Source organism: Emys orbicularis, chromosome 8, assembly GCF_028017835.1.
Source record: "Emys orbicularis isolate rEmyOrb1 chromosome 8, rEmyOrb1.hap1, whole genome shotgun sequence".
Lineage (NCBI taxonomy): Eukaryota > Metazoa > Chordata > Testudines > Emydidae > Emys > Emys orbicularis.
The window spans coordinates 59,407,930-59,434,867 of record NC_088690.1 but is presented as its reverse complement, the minus strand read 5'-3'; the positions used below and the strand labels follow the sequence as shown (position 1 = coordinate 59,434,867).

Sequence of the window (26,938 nt, the reverse complement as noted above, 5' to 3'; positions counted from 1 at the left end):
GTCTGTTAAAGTTAAAAGAACAGGAGTACTTGTGGCACCTTAGAGACTAACAAATTTGTTAGTCTCTAAGGTGCCACAAGTACTCCTGTTCTTTTTACTCTCTTTAAAGACATTTGTACTTTTGGCCTCAAATTTACATTAACCAGGATGCAAATGTCTTCCTGGTTTCAATTATGCATTTGCTTTAAAGTCAGAGATTTTAAAAAAGTACACACACAGTTTTCTTTTACAATCAAATATAGTTTTAGATAAAAAATACAAGTATTTCAATTCAAGCCATGGTAGCTAATGCAATGAGCACCCAGCCCATACTTAAGGTACGGCTATAGCAGATGTATAATCAGTTACTATGAATCTAGTTGTTAACTTCATAGCAGGAGCAGAATATCAATTCAGTTAGTAATGCTGCTGAATCAAGCACCACAACCAGTCAAGATCTTCTAGCCTGCCCACATGCAGCTCAGCAGAGGATACTTTAACCAGAGGGAAAGCCCAGACCAAAGGCGGCAGTAGGTATGCCACCTGCTGCTGATTCCATAGCCTTGAGCAACACTACCCACATTAAACCATTTGTGGTACTACACTGAGTCGCCAATAGGAATTCAAAGCAGATGTGGGACTACCACTACTTCCTTTTGAATGCTTAGGAGGTCTGTGCATGTTCATAAGAGAAGTATTACATACCAAAAAAAGCAAAACTAAAGTAAATGGTTTGACATTTGAAGAGTAACTCTCAACAGTCAGTGACGTTAGGGGTAAAATATTCAAAAGCACCTGAGGGACTTATGAGACTTAACCCCATTTTCAAAAGTGATTTAGGCACATAGGAGCCTTATTTTCGGGAGGAATAAGGGGCAGGAAAAAAGAAAAAAATTGCTAGATGGAAAAAGCTATATTTACGTATGTTGATTGTCTAACTCATCAAGGAAACAATGACGTTTATGTATAATAACCCCGTAGAGTGAATACTTCATAAGCCCTACATTTAGATCCATGGTAGGGCACCAAACTAGAAACCTCTAGTTTTTAAACTCTAGATCCTTTTAATTTTAAGCTGCATCATAAAATAATTGTTATGGTACTACTGCATTAATCTCCCCCAGAGTGAAGATTTACAATCTAGAAAATCACTTCTCTTACACACTAATTACATCATTTTTGATCAAGGAAAAAGGTTGTGTCTCATCCATCCCTTTCCTCTTCCTGTTCTTTGTTCCCACTACAGAATTTACTCCCTTCCTGGCACACTCACTTTCCCGTTCAGCCAATTTGCAAGGTACTTTTTCCCCATGCTACTGTTACTTCTCGTCCGGCACAAGACTGAACAGAAAGTTAAAAGAAAGTCCTAAACCTGACATTTTAGAATCATATCAAACACTAAAGTTCTCTCCTCCTCTGAAATAAAATCTGTATAACTGTTCAATATGACAAGTTTTAATGATCCTCTAAAAAAACTTTACAAAAACAGAAATCCTCAGGCTTCCTATAGCTGATCTTGTACTACAAGGAAGAAAGAGACTTTTGTTTCCTTTCAAGTCCTCTATTCAGTGTACCTAGCAACATAGGCATGAAGGGGTGCTGTGCAACATTTCCATGCACCATACCTGTGAAATCAGATAAACCAGAATCAGAGGCTTCATTGCAGAGACAGCAAAGCAGGTTCTCCTCTTTGCCATAACTGCTGGACTGTAGTAGAACCGTTCCCAGGATCATACTGTGCTCAACAGCAAGCAAAAGGAACTGCTAGACACAAGCAGTCTTAGAATTCCACTCCCAGCACAAGTCATTCCATGTGATTATTACTCACATGGCTGGGAACCAATAGGAAAAGCTTCACTCCAGGAGCAAGAGGAGTCGTCACTGAGAAAATACATTTTATGCTCTATCTAGCTACTATTGCTAGAAGTATAGTAAGGGTGGAGCTTCCCAGTGCGCTGTGGACAGTGTGAGGAGAAGGTGGAGAATGGATTCCAAGTTGAAACATCTCTGGCATCAAGCAAGTTAGTCTTTGTTCCATTAGGTTTAGCAAATTAAGACCATAAGAATCATGCTTTCTCCAAGGAAACTGCTAGCTTTCATCCAAATGATCTACCATGTCATCAGTTTAAGGGGGCCACCCAGCTTGAATCATTTTCCACACCACATGCAACTGCTCATATGCTATTTTATTTACAGGAAATGACAAGTAACTACATTAAAGAAACATTAAAAGAGTGAGTAAGATGTACAAAAGCTAGAGAACTGATAATCAGTGATAAAAATGTGCTGATGTTGACATTCTGGTCCTAACTCATACCTTTTAAAAAGACTAAAAGTATAAACAGCACAGTAAACCTACATTTTTTGTTTATGAATATCCAAGTCAGATCACTTATGTTATTTCAAAGGACCACTGTCAAACTGATTATTTTTAAATTGACTAATTTAAATAAACAAACCAGTTTATTGAGCTGCCTTTAAAAAGGAATTTTTGAAATTCCTGTAATTTTGATAAGGGTTTCTCTGCATTCCTTTTGATGTTTGTAAGGATTTAACAGCAGCAAAAGAGAAACTAACCGGCTGGGGGAAGGAGTTGAAACTTACTATACTTAAGGCCCTTCCTTTTCAGTTTTTGTTTTAAATTTCCCAGGAACTGGTGGGTTTTTATTTAAAAAAATTTAAAAATGGGAGAAAATTGGTAAAAATCAAAAACAAAGGGCAGTGGGCGTGGAAGTGTAATAACCATCTGGCAGCCGAGGAAGTCTTCCGCTCCCTGCAGCAGCTCGCTGGTCTCAGCTGCCAGGACACAACTCCTTCCCATCTCTCTCCGCCACTGTTCAGAGAAAGCGGATGGGGCCATGCTAAAAGGCCAGTCAGGAGGGGAGTGGAAAGCTGCAGCCACTGAGCACTGGAACCGTTGTTAGACAGAGCCCCCTCCTGACCCTGCTGGCCCTTTAGCGCAGCCCTGCCTGCTTCCCCTGTGCAGGCTCAGTCCAGCAGGGGAAAAGGACAGGGCTCTGTTCCCTGGGGCTCTGTGCCTTCAGCTCCTGCTTGCAGAGAAGGGTAACTGCAGGTTGGGGGTTGCTGTAGCTGCGCAGCAGGGTAACAAGTTGGGCCAGGGGCCTATTCCTGGCAGCTGAGACCACCCCATAGAGCCCTGTCCACTTCCCCTGCCAAACAGAGTCCCTTCCTGATCCAAGTCCTTCAGAGTGGCCCCGTCCACTCCTGCGTTAAAAGGGCTGAGGTCAGGAGGGGGCTCTGTCTGCCATGGGAAGTCATTGCTGATGGGGTGCAGCCTTCCACTTCTTGCAGCAGTTGGGCAGTCTTAGTTGCCAGAATCTGGCTCCCTGACTGTCTTGCTCCCTCCCCACTGTGCAAAAGAAGTGGATGGGCCTGTGATTTTTATTTAACTTTCTGGATTGAAGGGCTAAGGGGAAATCAGTAAATATCAATAATCATAGAATCATAGGACTGAAAGGGACCTTGTGACGTCTTCTAGTCCAGTCCCATACACTCAAGGCAGGATTAAATATTATCTAGACCATCCCTGACAGGTGTGTGTCTAACCTGCTCTTAAAAACCTCCAAAGATGGAGATTCCACAAACTCCCTAGGTAATTTGTTCCAGTGCTTAACTACCCTGACAGTTCGGACATTTTTCCTGATGTCTAACATAAATCTCCCTTGCTACAATTTAAGCCCATTACATCTTGTCCTGTCCTCAGTGGTTAAGGAGAACAATTTGTCACCCTGCTCTTCATAACAACCTTTTACGTACCTGAAGTCTTATGTCCCTCCTCAGCCTTCTCTTCTCCAGACTAAATAAACCCATTTCCCCCCCCCATCTTTCCTTGTAGATCATGTTTTCTAGACCTTTAATCACTTTTGTTGCTCTCCTCTGGACTTCCTCCAATTTGTCCACATCTTTCCCCAAAGTGTGGTGCCCAGAATTGGACACAGTATTCCAGTTGAGGCCTTATCAGTGCTAAGTACAGTGGAAGAATTACTTCTCCCGTCTTGCTTACAGCACTCCTGCTAATACATCCCAGAATGATGGTTTGTTTTGTGGTGTTTTTTTTTTTTTTGGGGGGGGGGGGGGGGCCGCGCACGCGCCAGTTTTACATTGTTGACTCATATTCAGTTTGTGATCCACTATAACCCTCAGATCCTTTTCTGCAGTACTCCTTCCTCGACAGTCATTTCCCATTTTGTATTTGTGCAATGGATTATTCCTTCCTAAGTGCAGTACTTTGCATTTGTCCTTACTGAATTTCATCCTACTTAACTCAGACCATTTCTCCAGTTTATCATGATCACTCTGACTTATAATTCTATCCTCCAAAGTGCTTGCAATCCCTCCCAGCTTGGTCTCATCTGCAAACTTTATAAATGTATTTTCTATGCCATTATCTATATTGTTTATGAAGATATTCAAAAGAACCGGACTCAGGACAGATTTCTGCAGGACCCCACTCAATATGCTCTTCCAGCTCGATTTTGAACCATTGATAACTCCTCTCTGAGTAGGGTTTTTTCCAGCTAGTTGTGCACCCACCTTATAGTAGATTCGTCTAGGCTATATTTCTCTAGGTTGTTTCAGCTCATGTGAGTCAGTATCAAAAGCCTTACTAAAGTTGAGATGTATCATATCGACTGCTTCCCCCCATCCACAAAGCGCTATCCTGTCAGAGAACGACATTAGTTGGGTTTGACACGATTTGTTCATGACAAATCCATGTTGATTGTTACTTATTACCTTATTTTCCTCTAGGTGCTCACAAATTGATTATTTGCTCCATTATCTTATCGGGTACCAAAGTTAAGATGACTGGTCTATAATTCACTAGGTTGTCCTTATTCCGCTTTTTACAGATAGGTACTATATTTGCCCTTTTCCAGTCCTCTAGTGTCCCTCTCGTCCTCCACGAGCTGTAATGGCTCAGAGATCTCTTCAGCCAGTTCCTTAAGTATTCTAGGATGCATTTCATCAGGCCCTGCTGACTTGAAGACATGTAACTTGTCTAAGGGATTCTTAAATTGTTCTTTTTCTATTTTAGCCTCAGATCCAATCCTGTTTACACTGATGTTTCACTATGTCAGTCATCCGATCACTGTTAACTTTTTTGGTGGAAATTGAAACAAAAAAGGCATTCAACACTTCAGCCATTGTTAAATGAAGGGCCCTAACTATACTCCAGTTTTTCCCAAGTTTTTCGGAGGGAAACCCCTCAGGAAAATGAAACCAACTGTGCCCCTCTAAATCTCAGCCATGTTAGAGGCCTACACAAGTTAACTGGCAGATCTCCAATCCATTTCAACTCCCCATTTTAGGAAACAAGTGTAGCTCTTCATAAATACAACACTTCCTCCTTTCTTACATGCTTTGCTAAGAAGTGAAATAGTTAATGTTCACATCAAAACTATCATCAGTAGCATCTAAATTAGCATTCACTGAAACCATAAAGGAGTGTACTCTCGCCAATACTTTTCAACACCTAGGTGAATGATCAACAAATCCATCTTGGCCCAAGAAGTTTTATCTATGCTGATGAACTATGCATTGCTGCCCAAGCCAAGATCTTGCCCAGCTTGAAGCTATGTTAACACTGGCACTGTCTGGGCGCTCAGTCTATTACACCAAGAATCAATTTTGTGCAAACCCAGAAAAACAAAAGTGAATCTCCTCCATTTTCGGAATTGTGAGGCCAATAGGCAACTCAACATCATCTAGAATGTGGGGATCACTTGCCCACTTCTGGAAGCCTGTCTACCTTGAAGTGATGCTAGACTGCACTCTTTCCTTCAAGGCACACATGGAGAAGACAAAAGGCAAAGTTAGCCCGTGGAACATCATAGATAAGACAGGCAAAGGGTGCAGAAAAAGGTGGAAAACACAAGCAGAATGAACAATGTGATGGCAGCAAACACATCAGTTCCACTATTTATTTATGTGGTGGGTTTAGATACGAGGGCATCAGCTAAAGCAGAGGTGGGCAAATTGCAGCCATGGCCCACATCCAACTCACAGGACCCTCCTGCCCGGCCCCTGAGCTCCTGGCCGGGGAGGCTAGCCCCCGGCCCCTCCCCTGCTGTCCCCCCTCACCCACAGCCTCAGTTTACCGTGCCGCCAGCGCTCTGGGCAGGGGGGCTGCGAGCTCCTGCCGGGCAGTGTGGCGGCGTGGCTGGCTCTGGCTGGGCGGCACGGCTGCCAGTCCTGGTGCTCTGAGTGGCATGGTAAGGGGGCAGGGAGATTGGATAAGGGGCAGAGGGTCCTGGGGGGCAGTCAAGGGACAGGGGGTGTTGGATAGGGGTCATGGGGTCATGGGAGGGGGCGGGGAGGGGGGGGTCGGATAAGGGGCGGGGGGTCCTGGGAGGCAGTCAGAGGACGGGGAACAGGGTGGTTGGATGGGGGCAGGGGGTCCCAGGAGGGGGTGGGGAGGTTGGATAAGGGGCAGGGGGTCCTGGAGGGCAGTCAGGGGACAGGGGGCGGTTGGATAGGCATGGGAGTCCCAGGAGGCCTGTCAAGGGGTGGGGGCAATCAGGGAACAGGGGGGTTGGATAGGGGGTGGGGTTCTGGGGGGGCGGTTAGGGGTGGGGGGTCCCAGGAGGGGGCGGTCAGGGGACAAGGAGCCGGGCGGGGGGTTGGATGGGTGGGGGGTCTGAGGGGGGCAGTCGGGGGTGGGAAGTGGGCGGATAGGAGGCAGGGGCCAGGCTGTTTGGGGAGGCACAGCCTTCCCTACCCAGCCCTCCATACAGTTTCAGAACTCCAATGTGGCCCTCAGGCCAAAAAGTTTGCCCACCCCTGAGCTAAAGGGACAGAGGATGCTGAAGGGGAGAAGAGGTCAAGGGGAGTGATGCTGAGGTGAAGAGACTGGGGATGTGGGGGAAGCAAAAAAGTTGTTTTTTGTTGATGTTTTTACACTAAGATGACTGTCCTCATGTAAAATGGAATAGCTATTGATGTAAAATCCTAGTGGAGACAAAGCCCTGTAGTCTTTACCTCAGTGTGGCTAGTTGAGGAAAACTTCAGGTGGGAATACAGGATTAACCTTGATCAGCCACACTAAGGGTATGTTTACACTACGGGATTACGCCGATTTTACAGAATTCAATTTTTGGCAACAGATTGTGTAAAGTCGAGTGCATGCGGCCACAGTAAGCACATTAATTCGGCGGTGCGCGTCCATGTACCGAGGCTAGCGTCGACTTCCGGAGTGTTGCACTGTGGGTAGCTATCCCATAGCTATCCCATAGTTCCTGCAGTCTCCCCCGCCCATTGGAATTCTGGGTTGAGATCCCAATGCCTGATGGGGCAAAAAAACATTGTTGCGGGTGGTTCTGCGTACATGTCGTCAGGCCCCCCTCTCCCTCCCTCCCTCTGTGAAAGCAACGACAGACAACCGTTTCACGCCTTTTTTCCTGGGTGAACTGTGCAGACGCCATACCACGGGCAAGCATGGAGCCCGCTCAGCTCAAGACAGCAGTCATGAACATTGTAAACACCTCACGCACTATCGTGCAGTCTATGCTGAACCAGAACCTGAAAAACCAGGCGAGGAGGAGGCAGCGACGGCAGCGTGGCGACGAGAGTGATGAGAACATGGACATGGACACAGAATTCTCTCAAACTGCGGGCCCCGGCGCTTTGGAGATCATGATGTTAATGGGGCAGGTTCTAGCTGTGGAACGGCGATTCTGGGCCCGGGAAACAAGCACAGACTGGTGGGACCGCATAGCGTTGCAGGTGTGGGACGATTCCCAGTGGCTGCGAAACTTTCGCATGGGTAAGGGCACTTTCATGGAACTTTGTGACTTGCTTTCCCCTGCCCTGAAGCGCCAGAATACCAAGATGAGAGCAGCCCTCACAGTTGAGAAGCGAGTGGCGATAGCCCTGTGGAAGCTTGCAACGCCAGACAGCTACCGGTCAGTCGGGAATCAATTTGGAGTGGGCAAATCTACTGTGGGGGCTGCTGTGATGCAAGTAGCCAAAGCAATCACTGAGCTGCTGCTACCAAAGGTAATGACTCTGGGAAATGTGCAGGTCATAGTAGATGACTTTGCTGCAATGGGATTCCCTAACTATGGTGGGGAGATAGATGGAACCCATATCCCTATCTTGGCACCGGAGCACCAGGGCAGCTAATACATAAACCGCAAGAGGTACTTTTCAATGGTGCTGCAAGCACTGGTGGATCACAAGGGACGTTTCACCAACATCAACGTGGGGATGGCCGGGAAGGGTTCATGACGCTCGCGTCTTCAGGGACACTAATCTGTTTAAACGGCTGCAGCAAGGGATTTACTTCCCAGACCAGAAAATAACCATCGGGGATATTGACATGCCTATAGTTATCCTTGGGGACCCAGCCTACCCCTGAATGCCATGGCTCATGAAGCCATACACAGGCAGCCTGGACAGTAGTCAGGAGCAGTTCAACTACAGGCTGAGCAAGTGCAGAATGGTGGTAGAATGTGCATTTGGACGTTGAAAGGGTCGCAGGCGCACTTTGCTGACTCGCTCAGACCTCAGCCAAACCAATATTCCCATTGTTATTGCCGCTTGCTGTGTGCTCCACAATCTCTGTGAGAGTAAGGGGGAAACCTTTATGGCGGGGTGGGAGGTTGAGGCAAATCGCCTGGCTGCTGATTACACGCACCCAGACACCAGGGCGATTAGAAGAGCATACCAGGAAGCGTTGCGCATCAGAGAAGCGTTGAAAACCAGTTTCATGACTGGCCAGGCTACGGTGTGAAAGTTCTGTTTGTTTCTCGTTGATGAAAACCCACCCCCTTGATTGACTCATTCCCTGTAAGCAACCCGCCCTCCCCCTTCGATCAAAGCTTGCTTTCAAAAGAAATAAAGTCACTATCATTTAAAAATCATGTATTCTTTATTAATTGATTATAAACATAGGGAGAGAACTGACAAGGTAGCCGGGTGGGGTTTGGGAGGAGGGGAGGAAAAGGCCACTTCAAAAGTTCAAAATAATGACAGCCTTTTGCTTGGGCTGTCCACTGGGGTGGAGTGGCAGGGTGCACGGAGCCTCCCCCCCCCCCCCCCCCCGCGTTCTTGGGCGTCTGGGTGAGGAGGTTATGGAACTTGGGGAGGGGACAGAGCGGTTATACAGGGGCTGGAGCGGCACTCTGTGACCCTGCTGCAGTTCCTGAAGCTCCACCAAATGCCGGAGCATGTCCGTTTGATCACACAGCAGCCCCAGCATTGCATCCTGCCTCCTCTGATCTTCCTGCTGCCACCTCTCATCTCGAGCGTCCCTCCTCTCTTCACATTCATCCCTCCTGTCCTCACGTTGGTCCCTCCTGTCCTCACGTTCATTGGCAGCTTTCCTGTACTTTGATACCGTGTCCTTCCACTCATTCAGATGAGCTCTTTCATCGCGGGTCGACTGCATGGATTTCTGTGAACATGTCATCTCGTGTGCATTTTTTCCCACCACCTTATCTGAGATAGCCTTCGGGACGGAGGAGGGAGGCTTGAAAAATTTGCAGATGCGGGAGGGAAAAAAGGGAGAGAAGTATTTAAAACGATACATTTTACAGAACAATGCTTATACTCTTTCACGGTGAACAACACTATTCACATTACATAGCACGTGTGATTTCGGTACAAGGTCGCATTTTGCATCTTAATATTGAGTGCCTGCGGCTTTGGTGTTAGAGATCACAGACGCAGGGTCGGGCAACAGAATTCGGCTTGCATGCGGCCATGGTAAGCCATTGTCTTTCGGCTTCTGCAACCTTCATAAAAGCAGCGCCCTCCTTTCCCATACCAAGCAAAGCCCGTTGAGTGCTGCAGTGTTAACGTGCAGCAGCAGAAACCAAACTAAACCCCCCACACACACACATCCAATTCTGTGGGATGATCGCTTTACCCCTCCCCCCACCGCGTGGCTGGTATCAGGGAAGAGCCCTGCTAGCCAAACGCGAAAAGCTCAGCGCCAATGCACTCCCCCCCTCCCCCCCGCGCACCGCTTGGCTAACTGCAGGGAAGGATTTCTTTTCAGCCACAGGCAAACAGCCCAGTAGGAACGGACACCTCTGTCCCCTTAATTAAATTCCCGTATTTCAACCAGGTTACCATGAACGATATCACTCTCCTGAGGATAACACAGCAAGATAAAGAACGGATGTTGCTTGAATGCCAGCAAACATCGGGACCATATGCTGCTAGGCTTTGTCATGCAATGATACCAGATTACTTGCTACTAGCATGGCGTGGTCAAGTGTCCTACCATGGAGGACGGAATAAGGCTGCACTGCCCAGAAACCTTGTGGAAAGGCTTTTGGAGTACCTCCAGGAGAGCTTAATGGAGATGTCCCTGGAGGATTTCCACTCCATCCCCAGACACGTTAACAGACTTTTCCAGTAGCCGTACTGGCCGTGAATGCATCCCAAGTCCTCAGGGCAAATTAATCATTAAAAAACTATTGCTTTTAAACCATGTTTTATATTTACAAAAGGTACACTCACCAGAGGTCCCTTCCATGGCTTCATTGTCTGGGATACCGCCTTGGGAGGGTTGGGAGGGTACTTCAGTGAGGCTGAGAAAAAGATCCTGGCTGTTGGGGAGAACGGAGTGCTGTGTGCTCTCCGTAAGCTCGTCGTCCTCCTCCTCTTCCCGGTCCGCAAAATCCTCAGGCACGGCTGAGAGTACCCCCTCCTCAGAATCCACGGTCAGAGGTGGGGTAGTGGTGGCGGCCCCCCCTAGAATTGCATGCAGCTCAGCATAGAAGCGGCATGTCTGTGGCTCTGCCCCGGACCTTCCATTTGCTTCTTTGGTTTTCTGGTAGGCTTGTCTGAGCTCCTTAACTTTCAGGCGGCACTGATATGAGTCCCTATTGTGGCCTCTCTCCATCATGCCCTTGGAGATTTTTTCAAATGTTTTGGCATTTCATCTTTTGGAACGTAGTTCTGCTAGCACGGAATCCTCTCCCCATACAGCAATCAGATCCAGTACCTCCTGTACGATCCATGCTGGTGCTCTTTTTCGATTCTCAGACTGCATGCTTACCTGTGCTGATGAGCTCTGCGTGGTCACCTGTGCTCTCCACGCTGGGCAAACAGGAAATGAAATTCAAAAGTTCGCAGGGCTTTTCCTGTCTACCTGGCCAGTGCATCCAAGTTCAGATTGCTGTCCAGAGCGGTCACAATGGTGCACTGTAGGATAGCTCCCGGAGGCCAATACCGTCGAATTGTGCCCACACTAACCCTAATTCGAAATGGCAATGTTGATTTCGGCACTACTCCCCTCGTCGGGGAGGAGTACAGAAATTGATTTTAAGAACCCTTTATGTCAAAGTAAATGGATTCGTTGTGTGGACGGGTGCAGGGTTAATTCGATTTAACGCTGCTAAATTTGACCTAAAAACTCGTAGTGTAGACCAGGCCTAAGGTAAACACTACAGGTCCTTGTCTCCACTAGGATTTTACATCAATAGCTATCTTGACATAAAAAAATACACCTTTTTGGCAGCGAAGGTAAGCTTTTTCATCTCATTACTCCTAATTGTACACTGTTGCACTAGACTGAATTCCTCTCTCTCCTTTCTGTCAATACCCTTCCAAACATTTGTAGACTTATGTATTCTTTACCTTGCCCCTGCATCCCTTTCGATGTTTCTGAAACATATCATCCTTGTGGCACACATCATTTTTTACTTCTTCCCCAATTCCAGACAACTACTGAACTCAAAGTGCCCAGAACCAAATACAACATTCTATCTGCCAGACTTACATCAGGCTCTTACAAAGAACCTACAGATCATCAAATTTGGATGTTTTAGGGCAGTGGTTCTCAAACTTCTTTTTCGTGGACCACTTGAAAACTGCTGAGGGTCTCGGTGGACCACTTAATGAGCTTTCCAAATGTTGTTTGTACCATTAGCTAACTATTGTAAAGTGCTTTGGATAAAAGCGCTATATAAAAAAACAAACAAACAAAAAAAAACTTTTTTTTGTTCGACAAATAAAAGCACACAACTCATATTTTAACATCAGCAGTCTTACCTTTCTAATGTAATGGACGTGCCCTCTCTCTCCCGCTGCGACAGCCTGCGAGCTAGGGCTGGGAAGGAGGGGGGGGTCTCTCCCTCTCCTGTCCCCGCCGCTGCAGCCCCCGAGCTGGGTATTGGAAGGGGGGGCCCCCCAAAACCACAGCAGCCAGAGCTAGGAAGGAGGGCAGTCTCTCCCCGTCAGCAGCAGCCCTGGAGCTGGGGAAAGTCGCCTCTTTCTCTGTCTGCTGCAACCCTGGACGTCCCAAATACCCTCCACCCCCTCTTCTCACCCTACTGCACCCTCCCAGCTACCTCCTATTCCCCCCAAGGCCACCACCTCACCTTACGTGTGCGTCTTCTCCACGGTCGAGGCACCTAATTAGTGGAGCAATGCCTTCGTGGCTTCACTAATTAGGTGGGTGCCCCTTTATTCTCTCCTGTGCTGCCACCCAGGGGCGCACCTTAGAGGAAACTATCCGCGGACCACTTGAATGGAGCTTGCGGACCACTGGTGGTCCACTGATCACAGTTTGAGAATCTCTGTTTTAGGGTTTAAATTGTTCACCAGCTAAAGTCAGGAAGGAAATCCCTCTATAGCTCACTAGCGAACAACTAGATATATTAAGAAGACATTGCAGCTTGCACTGAAACATTTGGCATTGCCATTTTTAGAGGCTCAACTGCAGATTAGATGACCCATTGCTCTTTTCCAGGACAGGAATTCTTAAATTATAATCTGAGTGGAGGTAGTTCATTTATTGTTACAGTATAAGAGACTTCATCTTTCTCCCTAAAAACACCAGTCACCTTGAAGCACCCTGGAGAGGAAAGGAGTGAATTGTTAAAATAAAAGCACCTAGAGAAGTTGGCTTTATTTCAATTTTAAAATATATTTTAAGATGACATAAAAGACTTCCACTTAAATACTAGAGAGTTAGCCCAGTAATCTAATAGTGGTGTGTCCACTACCATGTAGGAAAGTCATGTTGGAGGTGTACTGGGAATGCTATGGAGACCATGTGATCAGCCCACGAAGAAGAAAGCATATCACTCACTTTACCCTTCAAGCCAATTAAACTCTGCAAGGAGTTCCATCCAACACCTTTAACCCAATAACAAATTAGAGGAGGGATATCTTTAGGGCTATCAGAGACATAAGAATGATTGAAGGAAAAAAAAGTCAATATTATTGGTAAAAAATATAGCTAAAAATGACTATTAATATGCAATAATGAAGGCTGTTCTTGGGTGGGAGGAAAGAGAGCAGCAAACATGGCCCACTTGCAGTACTTGCTCTTTGGGTTTCACAAAGCTAAAGTATCTTGGATATTTGCAAAAATGACCTGCTTTATGATAGCTGAGAAAATTCATAATGGCAAATCTATGTTACCACTACACTCGAGCAGCAGCAAAACTACAGACACAATGATAAATTGGGGTAAAAGGCAATATGAAGACACACACAGGCTTGAAAGATAGCTGAGGAACTGTGTACACACTTATGATGAGAAATCTAGTATAGCTACATCCCCATTAGCAGAACAGATTCCACTAAGGCCTTGTCTACACTAACAGGGTAAGTCAACCTAAGTTATGCTACTCCACCTACGTGAATAATGTAACTGAAGTTGACATAGCTTAGGTCGACTTACTGGGTGTCTACACCACGCTGCAGCTACGGGAGATGCTCTCCCGTCAACTTACCTTACTCTTCTTGTTCTGGTGGAATACTGGAGTCAACCAGAGAGCACTCTGCAGTCAATTTAGCAGGTCTTCACTAGACCTGCTAAATCAACCGCCAATGCATCGATCGCAGCAGCATCGATCACTGGTAAGTGTAGACATGACCTAACTCTCAGCAAGTGTGAATTGTAAGGAGGTCTAGGCAAGGGTGCATCTTCAAATATTAAATTATGAGAACTTATAACTTCAAAGTGATATTCTGCATATCAGGGAACTTGGGAAAGAGGAAGCTAAAAATAGTCACTTTTAGCAGGTGAGAGCTACACATCCTCGTCCACAGAATTCCAAGGTATAAGTCATTTAGGGAGACTTACTACCAAAAAGTCAAGTGGTTGTCAACTGTATAATCTATTTCAAAGTGGCTCAAATGAACCTTCCACAATTCTGGAAAAGATTATGTGTGCCAATACACATTTCCAGAAATATCAAACATGTAGAATGACAGCTAGAAACAATTTTGGGGGAGGAGACAGACTAGTTTTACTGCAAAAGTAATATCTGAAAAACAATGCACCCAAGTGAGCTAGAACCATCGATGCGAACAGAATAGCTACCTGGCAAAGTAAGTTTGTTCTGCAGATGTCAAGTAGCAGCTATTCACACCCTCAGAGAATATCCCAAACTATTTGATCTCCAAGTCATATTTCAGTGATTTGAAATAATTCTTTCCAACTCATGATTTTATCATGACTCCTATAATGTTTGGTATTTTTCTTAAAGTCCAAACTCCTGGAATAGCATGACTGCATTAAAAACTCAGTTTCTTGTTTTTGTTGTGTTTTTAAGATAAGTTTCTAGCCCTCAGGGTTGCAGAGAAAGGCTTGAAAACATGAGCTAAAGTCTCAAAAGTCAGAAAGGAAATAATACCAAAATACTATTTTTAAAGTCAATCTCATGTTTTTTTGAGGCATGACTGATGATTTTTTAATGTTAGGGTTTGGCAATACTGCTTACCTTTCTGAGGATATTCCGAGGGCAAAGTTCCCCAGGTGAGCTGATACAATCTGAATTTCCAGTACATCAGTTTAACTCTTAAACGCAATCCCAAGATGCTCATTAGCGCAGGACTCACTGCTCAATTCCATCAAACCACAATGAATATTCAATAACTACCAAGTCTATGCAGTCACTGGAAACACCAATACACTCTGGCTTTAACAAAATTTCCAAAAACTCATATGTGTAGCACCAGCTGCCACATGCTGTTCAAGATTATAGCTATTTTCTTTGTTTGACCAAAACAGATTTCATAATACTTTTTTTGTTTAAACACAAGAAAAATATTTTTAAATGTGAAGTCTTTCATGCCCCTCACTCCTTCAGATGCATTTATGTTGAAAGAGCAAATAAGCTGAATTTTTTCCTCTCTTTCCAAGAAATGACAAGCTCAAGCGTAAATACTCCTGCCCCTCAGCTCCATAAAAATGAGAGCAGACCAGGCAATAGCATTAAGGGTTTTTCTGGTTCTCATGTCTAGAGCTTGAGATCTCACGCTGTGAATCTGATGTTCACAGCAAAACAACTCAGTCTTCTTTTATGCTGAGAGTTATAGTTGGGCCAGCTCTGTCTCTCTGGCTTCTCCAGTTTCTGAGAGAACCTTCTGAGTGGAAGAAAGTGTGTATGTAATCACAGATATGCATGTGTACATACTATATTTAGGTACTGGCTGCAGTGTCATTTCCTGTTGGCTAAACCAAGACACTTCTAATTGGCTCAGTTGCTACAGACAAGGGACTCCATTCACAAGCCTGATTCCTGCAGCTGCTAAATGTCCAAGGTATCAATAGCACCCAGACTGCAAGAGGGGAATTCATAGCTCAACTTGGACAGCTTTTCAGTTTCAGGCTTATGTCACTGCATTTGTTATTTTCAAATCTGCTGGCAGCAGTATTTACTCACCATGCCTTTGCGCCCAGCACTTAGGGACACAATGCACTCATTGAAATTACATGAGCTCAGAAAAAAGGTCTTCTTTTCTGGCTTGGAGGTGTAGGTGAAACAGCTTCTTAGCCCAGCAAGCTTCACTAAAGAACTTAAACAGGTACAAAAAGGTATGCTTGATATTGTGTATGTTAAAAGTAATCTATGTTACACAGAGAACACAGAAAAAAGATGGTGAACAGAGAATTAATCAGATGCCAACTCTGGACTGTTTCTTTGCCAGTTACATGTACTAAAATATTAACACTGTTACCAGGCCCAGCAGGGAGTCAATGGAGAAGGACAAAGAAATTAAATGAGTTGGGATTTGCTCTTCACCCCTAAAAATGTTGAAGACGCCACTCTAAGACCTACTCTTTGAGGTAATAAACAGTAGGTACTACCAGAAATTGAAGTATCAAAAGTAATAGTATTGGAACAAATAGATAAACTTAAGAACAAATTATTACTAGGACTGGATACATCTATGACTTGAGGTGGAACTTGAAGTGACTGAAATGCTAACAAAACACAGCCATTTAAATGCTCGAGGACAGTAAATGTTTTACCTATTGCTGAATAGAAGTGATTCTGAGAATCACAGATCAGTTAGTCTTCTTTCAAATATCAGGAAAGCTGGATGAAACTATAATTAAAAATAGAATGATAATTATATGATAGAGACAAGACAGCACCACTTATACAAAGTAAATCATGCCTCTCTAATCTATTAGAACTCTGAGAATGTCAACTAAACAAAGGAGAACCAGTTGACAATTTGGACTTTCAGCAAGCCTTTGATAAAATCTCTTGTTAGTGGCTATTAAGTTAATTAGGTGGTCATGAAGTCTGAGGTAAAATCATATTACCTCTATATAAATCCATGGTATGCCCACATCTTGAATACTGCATGCAGATGTGGTTGCCCCATCTCAAAAAAGATAATTAGAACTGGAAAAGGTTCAGAAAAGGGCAACAAAAATGATTAGGGGTATGGAACGGCTTCCATATGAGGAGAGATTAATAAGATTGGGACTTTTCAACTTGGAAAAGAGACAACTAAGGGGGGGGATATAGTAGAGGTCTATACAATCATGACTGGTGTGGAGAAAGTAAATAAGGAAGTGTTATTTGATCACTCTCAAAACACAAGAACTAGGGGTCACCAAATGAAGTTAATAGGCAGCAGGTTTAAAACAAACAAAAGGAAGTATTTTTTCACACAATGCAGTCAGTCAGTCTGTGGAACTCTTTACCAGAGGATGTTGTGAAGGCCAAGACTATAACAGGGTTCAAAAAAGAACTAGATAAATTCATGGAGGATAGGTCCATCGATGGCTATTAGCCAGGATGGGCAGGGATGGCATCCCTATTCTCTGTTTGCCAGAAGCTGGGAATGGGCGACAGGGAATGGATTACTTGATGATTACCTGTTCTGTTCATTTCCTCTGGGGCATCTGGCATTGGCCATTGACAGAAGACAGGATACTGGGCTAGATGGACCTTTGGTCTGACCCAGTATGGCCGGTCTTATGTAAATTATTGACATATGTCATTAACTGATTAATAGCTAGAAATTAGGAATAAATTATCAATATTTCAGACGGTACAATGTTTTAACAATAGGGATCCAGAAAGTTACATGCTAGAACCAGTGTTGCTAATTATAGTTCAGGATCTGGAAAAGGGGATGAACGCTGAGATAAATTAAATAATTTTGTCATCTGCAAATGTTACTAAACAAACCATTAAATGAATGGGAAACATGAATGCAGATAAAATTCAGTATTGACAAATGCAAGGTAATGCACACTGGAGGTAATAACTTGAAATACCCATGAACATTGCTGGGTTCTAAATTAACTGTAGTCATTCAGAAAAAGATCTCGGCATCATTGTGGACATCTCAATTAAAATACCTGCTCAATGTGCAACAACAGTCCAAAAAAAAGGCAGACAGATAATCTTATGAAGTATAAAGAATATGATAGAAAACAATGCTGAAAATAGAATGACACCACTATATAAGTCAAGGGTATACCCTCACCTGGAAAAGATATAGTAGAAATAGAAGGGATTCAGAGAAGTTCAATAAAATTTAGAGGTGTCATAAACATACAGCTAAGGGTAGCATAAAATCCCTCCTTTACCTGTAAGGGGTCAAGAAGCTCTAATAACCTGATTGGCACCTGACCAAAAGGACCAATAAGAAAAGAAGATACTTTCAAATCTGGGGGGGGGGGGGTTGTTTGTGCTCTCTTTGTTGTTCTCTCTCTGGACGAGAGAGGGACCAAGGCAGGAAAAAAACATCTCCTAAAAACATACCTAAAATGAGCATCTAAGATTACAAAAATTGTAAGTAAAGCAAGAAAATGCGTTAGATTATCTTTTGTTTTAGCTTGTGAATTTTCCCTATGCTAAGAGGGAAGTTTATTCCTGTTTTTGTAACTTTGAAGTTAAGCCTAGAGGGGAATCCTCTGTGTTTTAAATCTTTTTATCACCCTGTAAAATTACCTTTCATCCTAATTTTACAGAGATGCTTATTATAAAGAAAAAAGTAAAAGAAAGTTCTTCTTTTAAAAACCTAATTGATTTTAGTGTCCTAAAAATAAAGGGTCTGGTCTGTACTTTTATTAAAGGCAATTGATTGGTATATTATTCTCAAGTCTCCCCAGGAAAGGGGGTGAAGGGGCTTAGGGGGATATTTCGGGGAAATAGGAACTCCAAATGGTCCTTTTCCTGAAATCTTTGTCTAAATCACTGGTGGTGGCAGCAATACCGTCCAAGGACAAGGAAAGGATTTGTGCCTTGGGGAAGTTTTTAACCTAAGCTGATAGAAACAAGCTTAGGGGGTCTTTCATGCGGGTCCCCACATCTGTATCCCAGAGTTCAGAGTGGGGAGGGAACCCTGACAAGAGGCATAGAAAGATTTCTGTTTAGAGAGGAGAAATTATAGTGGTGTACAAAAGAGTGAATGGCATAGAGAAGGCAAACAAATACCAGATTTATCTTATTATAAAACAAGAACATGTGACTATTCCATGACTGAAAGGCAACAAAACTAACAAGGATTTATTTCTGCCACCCCCAAAGAGGTGTAAACTCAAGTTGTATGGCTTAAGATAATCACTGATAGGGATAAGGAAGAAACCCTGTAAGCAGATTATTCCATAATTGTCGATTGCAGTGCTTCTTGCACTATCCTCTGAAGAATGCAGCCCTTTCCAGCGACAGGATAGTGGATCAGAGTGTCCACTTGTCTGAATCCATATGGGAATTCCTATATTCATCAAAAGGCATATGCCCACAATATATCCAGGATCTGCCACTGACTCACTGCATGACCTTAGGCAACAAAATTTCTAGTAATTCAGTTTATACTTATCTGTAAAATGAATACAATTCCTATTTCATATGGGGGTTATGAGGATCAATCTATGATTATAAAGAACTTTGAGGTCTTTGGAGGACAGGAGCTATATTAAATGTAAAACAGCTTATCAAAGTGGGACAATACAAACCCCTTCCTATTCACTCCCGAATTAGAGATGAAATGGTTCACCACATCTGTGATTCCAATTGTTAGAAGAGTGAAAATGTTAAGTATTGTTTACACAACACCAACTAACTATGATGCTAAGCTTAATAACCAGAATGAGAGTTATCAATACTACTAAGGTCGTAACAGTCAACCATCTGCAGTTTAAGAAAATAGAACAGTTAAGTACTCTATTGTATACTGTATTTGGCTTTAATTTATTCAACAGAAAGTTGACTGATAATGTAAGAAATGTCCCTTTCTGTATTCCTCCTGCTGTGATAAAGAACTTTTCTTTCTTGGTTTTACTCCACTTTCTCCTCTTCTCTTTCCTATAATAAATCCAGGTGTCTCTCTTCCTGCATCATTCCTGTCTTTTCTCCCCTTCTTCTGATCGCCACATCTCCTGCTATCCCTTTTCCCTTCCCTCCTGCCATATATTTTCTGTCTCTATCTCATTCATTCTTTCTCCAAAGTCCCTCTATATATCCTATTTCTATTCTGAAATAGTCCATCCACCCAGGCCTTGTCTACCCTAGAAAGCTGTGCTGCTTTATCTATACCAGTATTGTTAAAGCGGTAAAACCCTTCTAGCGTGGATGCAGTTATACTGGTATAGAAGTGCTTACACCTTATTCAGAGACTGGAAAGGGAATAAAATATACTGCTACAAGGTAACTTTATATTGGTATAACTGCATTTACGCTAGAGCATTTACTGGTATAGCTAGTTTGGTTAAAAATATATCAGTAAAACTTAAGTGTAGATGAGGCCACAAAGTGTAAAACATTTACCCAATTCCTTCCCCACACACACTTTAGCCAAGGATTAAACCTATTAGCCAAACACTTCGCCTACCCCACCTACTCGCTGGGAAGCACCTGGTAAGTTTCCTGCTAGGGTGCTGACCCTGAACCCTGCTTGGAGGCTTCATTTTTCACAGTGTCCAGCCTGATAAATGTGAAGACCCCCAACCCAGACTCTTCATGAAACTGGAAGAAAGAAGCAGCATTATCTGTTCCTCTCACACCCCAGAGCCTCCTAGCTAAATCAAGGAGATGGGCACAATATTTATTACTATTCCAACTGTTCTTCCCCCCCCCCCAAAATCAGGTTTTAGGTCCCATCCTTCCACACCTGGCCTCTGCTGCTGCTCATAGTTTCCTCAAACATCAGCATAATGAAAATGACCTGATTCCTGCCAATCTCACTGTTTCCCACTGAAATTTGAATGGAAGCAGTAAAAACTGACAATCAGGTCAGTTTCATTCTGGTGTAGATTAGGAAAGCTCTGAACAGCAGAAAACGATCTCACTTCATTGCTTACATCTGCAACATTCAGAATTACATTCGGCTCACTTCTCCTGTTCAGTAGGATGGAATAACAACTCATGTTGACACCGTCAAGGAATAAGACCCACTTTTAGTTATTTAAAGATACCTTCGCCCACATAGTTCTTCACATAGCTGTTTAAACACTATCCTTGCTGCCACCGTTTGTGGTGGTGTGACAGGGATGCCAAAAAGGACTGGGCAAGGCAGTGTCAGCTATTTGTAACAGGAGGCCAGGCTAACCTCCATCAGTACTATGTCTGTCTTTGTGTGCTGCCTCTCATGACTCATTTTCCACGTATTCTGAAGGAGGAAGGAAGAGGAAGAGTTTGAAACTCCCACTGGGAGGTCTAATATTGCTGCTGAGTAAAACAATCCATTTCCTCCTTTTTCCTATGAAAAAGTAAGATTAGTTTCCAAATGAAATTAGGCTGTGACATCAACCTCTGTGGACTTTATTGTGACAAAGACTTTGCTTTTCTGTAGAGAGACTACAGGCAAAGTGTCCTAAGCAATGCAACATGAAGTATGAGGCCTTTTTTATAGCATTTTCCCCACCACTGGTCTAGAACCAATGAAGCTGTCTACCAGTGGTAGTGTTTATAATTTATATTGACTTGCAGGTTCATTATGGTTGGGTATTATTTTGTTGAATTTTTAAGTTATGCCAAGGATACCCAAAGCATATGGAGAGACTCTCGGTATATAAATAATAAAGAAGTGCTTTCAGGGCACAGGCTTTTTATCATCAAGTCATCTAAATCTGCTCAGAGCAGAGTTGGATCCCCAAAAGGATAAAAATGCCTGCAACCTGTTTCTCTAATGCTTCCACCATGTCTACCATTTGATAAACAAAGGATAATTACCCAGTGTTCTGAGCAGGCTTGTACATCCCATATTGAAGCGCATGCTGCCACAGCTTCACTGCTTTGGGACCCGAGCTAGGTAGATTAAGGCTATGACTGCAGTACAGACATATATACACATATATGTCAGTCTATATTGATTGACATACAGTATAGACAATCTATGACTGCAGTACAGACATACTCAAAGAGATTTGCTCTCGTTGTGTAAACTAGCAAATGTACTAGTTGCTGACAACAGGAGACGTGAACTGCTTCTGAATGCTCTTTGATGGCAAGTATAGACCGAAACAAACCCTATTCATCAAGATATCTAGGGAAAATACTAAGAAAATTAAGCCATGCCATTCCTTAAAAGGAGAAGGCTTCCTTTGGTCACATGGAGTAAATCTGTATGGCAGATACATCCAAGTTAGTGTACTGCTTTGGAGGATCACCCAGGTAATTTTATATTACATACCTTTCAGATAGAGCCAGTATAAAATCCCTACAGCAAGAGTGACATGCTGTGAAACAGTTTTGTAAATTATTAATTGATATGATGCTAAGCACGTTAGACTTGTAAACTTTGTGCCAGGGCTAAATCCCCTCCACAGGGAGGAGGGAAATATCGAAGAAAGCACTTTACCCACTGTTTTGAAATGCAAGGTAGCATTTGCTTTTGCTACTAAGCCCTTTTGTTTTGTTAAGCTTTTTCTAACATTGTCTGGCTGTTTTTTGCCTCCCTGCAACCCCACTCTTGCTCTCTCCCCTCTCCATAAAACAAGACTCCCAGTTGTTGCATGCCTACACAGGTTTGGCAAGACAGCTGACTGCTTGGATTACACTGGGCTGCATTGTATTCCTTTAAGAATGAGCCACACTTCTTCTAAGTACCTCCTTTGGGACCACAGTTCAGTACATGCAGTGAAGTCAATCTGGCTCTGTTGAACTTGGGAATTCCAAGATGACAGGAACATTGAACAAGATTTTTCACAAGAACAAAATTTCCTCCTTGATATAAAGAACTGTTTAGTTGTGCAACTAAAGCTTTAGCACTGTTCGAGAACACACTAACTTCCTTTCAAACTCTGAGTAAACAGATTTGTTTTGTCCAAGATGAGCATCTTAAGTGGGTGTTGACATATTTTAGCTCCAGTTCACTATGTGAATCATCTGACTATTTAACAGCTTTATAAGACACGTCTTACATTTTAAGAGACTAAATTCTGCTTGGGGTAGTTGTATCATCTAGTGATATTTTGTTGATCTCAAGAAGCAGCTTTGTTCTTTTTTTATATCTGGGAGAAGATTTTTCATTTCCATGAATTATGACATTTTCCTTGTGGCAGTGGTCTCTGTCTAAAAAGCCCTATCTTTTTCCAATAGGTCTAACCCTCCTCAAGGATGTGACTCAGGAAAGCAGGCTGTTTTTTCACCCACTCATTAGTTCTAGACAAGTGGTTCTCAACCTTTTCCATGCTGGGGCTGCCTTGGGACCACTCTCTCATTTAGCAGCATTGGAAGGGCAAGGAAGTTGCAAGCTTCTTGACATCTTTTTGCAACCCCAGTTGAGAACCCTGGTTCTAGAACATATTTTTAATAACACTCTGCACTTCTAGAGCACCTTATCTAACCCTGTAAATGCTCTGTAAGCTTCACAATACTCCCTTGAGACAACTAAGAATTATTAGCTTTTTACAAATGAAGAACTGAGGTACAGAGGTTGCAACTTGCCCAAGGTTATGCAGCAAGTCAGTGAGAGATCCAGAAACAGAACCTATTACTTCTGACTGCCAGTATTGTACACAGCCTCTATATAATGGACCCTTTAGCTTATAATAGAAAGTTGTTCTAATGCTTTGTGAAACAGTTCAGTTTAAAATTTCTTTAGAATAATTATGCGCTTCCTGCTGAGCCTCAGCATTGCCAGAAGTGTGCAGAGTTCCTACTGTTTACAAATTAAATGTCAGCATACTGTTAAGTCAACACTGCAATAAAAATTTTGTTATTAAGCACCTCTGGCCTCCCAATGCTTTTAGATAGCACATTCTAGCAGCACACCATAGGGGAAATGTGAGTTAAACCATATCTCCGAATAAACCTACCTCTACAAACAAAGTATAAACACCACACATTTTTGTGTTTTTCTTTTTGATGAGCCAGTGAACAGTAATTTCAATAAACATGTGAGCTTCAAGATCTGGAGTCTGGAAAAGTTAAGTAATATGGAAAATTATAAGTCATATTGATCAAAGGCATTTAGCTAAACAGAGAATCATCACCACACTCACAAGCACTGACTAATCAAGGCTAGTATATCCTTTCACTATTGACATCAAATTCAAACTTGGCAATTTAGCCAAACTCTATCCCTTCTTCCGCCAAAGGGAGATCAGGTGTAAGTGACGCACAGCAACCAGTGGAACAATTGTTAGCAGCAGTAGGATTTCTCCCTATTTTTTAGAAAGTGATTAATTTAATAGTTTTGCCCATAGAAGCAAGAAATTTGTGGCAGAAAATCAAACCTAATAACCAATTTTTACCCGTTTATTTAAGTGTAAAATGACTTTCCCTAATTCAGCTTGAATGACAGCTCCACAGACACTCCCTTTAGCCATCACTCATACTGATTCAGCCATAGTAATGCAGAACATCAAATCCCGTTCATTTACAATGGATTCAATCTAACCAATCAATTCCTAAATTAAAGTGATGCATACACTTAAATCTGAAGAAAGCTGGCAGTGGTACAGTGGCAACTGATAGAATCACTATAAGGGTGTGGGGAAAATAAAGTGAAGGAAGGTTCCTAGATTCTAAGGCCAGAAGGAACCATGGTGATCATCTAGTCTGACCTCCTAACACAGGCCATAGCGCTTCCCCAAAATAATTCCTTTTGAACGAAAACATATCTTTAAAAAAAACAAAAAACACCCCACAGGTAAAAGGAAAAGGAATATCCCTGCTTTTATGAGCCTATAACGGCTATGGAAGTTCTTTCCCTAAAATAAAACTATGAAAGCAAAGTCTCAGTACAAAAGAAAAAGTCTCCTATTCCCCCTATTCATCCACAAACTTATGTTTATAATTATCTGTCACTAACTTCAGCCACATTTGAGTTTCAAGGATGTTGAAAAAGAAGGATGGTTTTGGTTGCTGCAAACGTGTCATGTGACTCTAGCAGTATGAAAGTCCTGTGGAAGCTGCTATTAAAAGCAACTTGGAAGCTGATTTACAAAGATCTCCACAAAAATTGGCAATGGGCACGTGTAGTATCTGAAACCATTTAACTCATTTTTTGAGAATGATTAGATTATAAGTTGGCTCTGCCCTGATAAAAATTTAGTTGCAGATCTGAATTGTCTAGTCCTACTTCCCATCCTCTCCCTCTGCTCTATGTCTCAAAGAAAGAGTGGGTTTCAACATAAAAAGTGACAATTTATTTCTCTTGAAAGAGACCAGTATTTCTAAAATAAGGTTTTCAACAGTGACAGTTGGTGTATCAACATGTTACTAATGCTAATATTGGAGCCTCCTTGTTCCACAACTGACTTCAGACCATTGGCACTATGATGTTTGCTTTAGTTAGTGTGCCAACAAAAGAAAAATGCAGCACTGAGAAAGAGATGATAGGATGACACTCAACATTTAATAGAGTACAGGTGTGTACTCTAAAGGCAAAACTGAAACTGACTCACCCAATTAGAATGTATTAATTAATTGACAGGTATAGTATATAAAGATAACTAGGGAGAATTATGAACAAGCTTGACTTTGTTCTTCACATATAAAGTGACTTTCTGTCCTAGTCTGAGCCAAATATATAAAATGTGGGTCAATCCTTCCAGTTAAATTAGGGGAGGGAGTGTCATGGTAACACTGATCCTTGGAGAGAAGAGGCTAGTGCTCCTGTGACTGGTCAGTGGAACCCCAATTAGGGTCTTAGTGACTCCTTTTAACCTCAGAGGGAGGAGACCAGCAGGTGAGAGCTGTTTGAAACCAGGAGAGACAGTGACCTGGAGAGCCAGAGCTGCCTGAAAGAGAATGGCAGGTGAGCACTGCCTGAGAGCACAGACTGGAGGACCAAGGAAAGGGGCAAGTGAGAGCTGCCTGGGAGAGATAGGGAAGCTGCAGAAAGCTCTATAGGTCCTCTCTGGGAATAAGGAGGAATTGGCTAGGCAGCCAGCAGAGGGCCTAGCCTGATGACTTGCCTGAGCAGGAGGCTGACAAAGGTTGAGGCCTAGGAGACCACCAGAGGGCTAATCTGGTGACCTTCCTGAGCTGGAAAGCTGGTGCTGGGAGGCTGAAAAGGGGGGAGGACTAGGAGACCAGTGGAGGGGTTAGCTTGATGTCTTTACTGAGACAGAGAACCAGTGCCAGGTGGGTGGCTGGGAGAGAGGAGCCCTGGAACAAGTGCAGAAAGGAACTGGGAGATGAGTGCTCTTGGAGTCACAGGTGGGTGACCTAGAAATGGTGTTCCTGGAGAGGAGCATGGAAAAATCCCTGTATGTTAAGTGTTACTGTGGGAATTGGAAGAATGGCTTTACCATGAGGTTTCTACAAACTACTGTCCTTTTACAAGAATTATGCCCAGAAGTGGGTCTTAGTATTGGACAATGCGAGAGACTATGCTTTTTATGACCAGACGAAGAAAGAACTGAGGCAGGCAAACTTGCTGTGCCACAGCCTACTGCAAAAGGGCACCCAAGCCTGGGGCCGCCTTTTGACAGAATGTTCATTTGGGGTCTGGTGGTCAATTTAGCTTCTAGAGGACACTTTTCCAGTATTACAGAACCACTACATCATTTAGTCAGATTCTTAATCTATGCTCCAGCAAAGACCAAAACTGGAAAATCAAGAGGTATAGGTACTGATAGAGCTGGATGAGTTTGTGTCCCTAAAATGAACCACCCCCTAAAGTGCATTGGCAGAGCATATGAAGCAACCTTGTACAGTACATATCAACATTCACTGTGCCTTGCTTTGCCAGAAGTAGAAGTCCCCAGTCTCATGAGCACTAAGATTCAACCTCCCCACACACAGGCAAGAAAAATATTTATTACATGTCTCCTTCTAATTTGTTAGGGTAGCACTGCCTTCTTATCACCGCCACAGACAGACTGATGACAAAGAACAAGCACCAGTCCAAGAACTAGGAGCCACTGATACTTAACATTTACCCTCATTAACAGATTCATAAACTCAGTGGGACAGTATCCAACAGCTGTTAGCATTTCTCTCTATCAGTTCTTGTCTGGAGAATTGGGGTGGGGATCATCACGCGGAGAGCACACAGACTCTGGCTGACATGAATGTTAACAGCACAGCTGCCTTCTCAGGCATGTTGCTGAGAGGACTAAACATTCCTGCTTGTTTTTCCAGAGACCGGGCTTGAGATTTAATGTAGGACAACTTTTAAAATGCCATTTTTCTCTCACCCTCGCCCTCTCTCCCCCAAAATCATTGCATGATTGTGTGCTTGTGAAAGTTCAGAGACTGATCGTAATAGGTGAAGTTTTTAGTCTCCTATGGACAAGACAGAGTCAGGTAGCATTACTATCAGCATT

The 26,938-nt window shown here is 43.3% G+C and overlaps 1 protein-coding gene across 4 annotated transcripts in view; it reads right to left on the bottom strand.

Moving 5' to 3' along the window:
* ABL2 (ABL proto-oncogene 2, non-receptor tyrosine kinase) overlaps positions 1-26,938 on the bottom strand; it is an 85,159-nt gene that overhangs the window by 30,985 nt on the left and 27,236 nt on the right. Inside the window, exon 1 of one of the 4 annotated variants that reach the window (XM_065408869.1) lies at positions 1,605-1,713. The exons of the other annotated variants lie outside the window; for them this stretch is intronic. Within the exon in view, the coding sequence (XP_065264941.1) occupies positions 1,605-1,713 (109 nt within the window). Of the gene's footprint in view, positions 1-1,604; positions 1,714-26,938 lie in introns of those variants that run through there. 4 annotated transcript variants of the gene reach the window in all.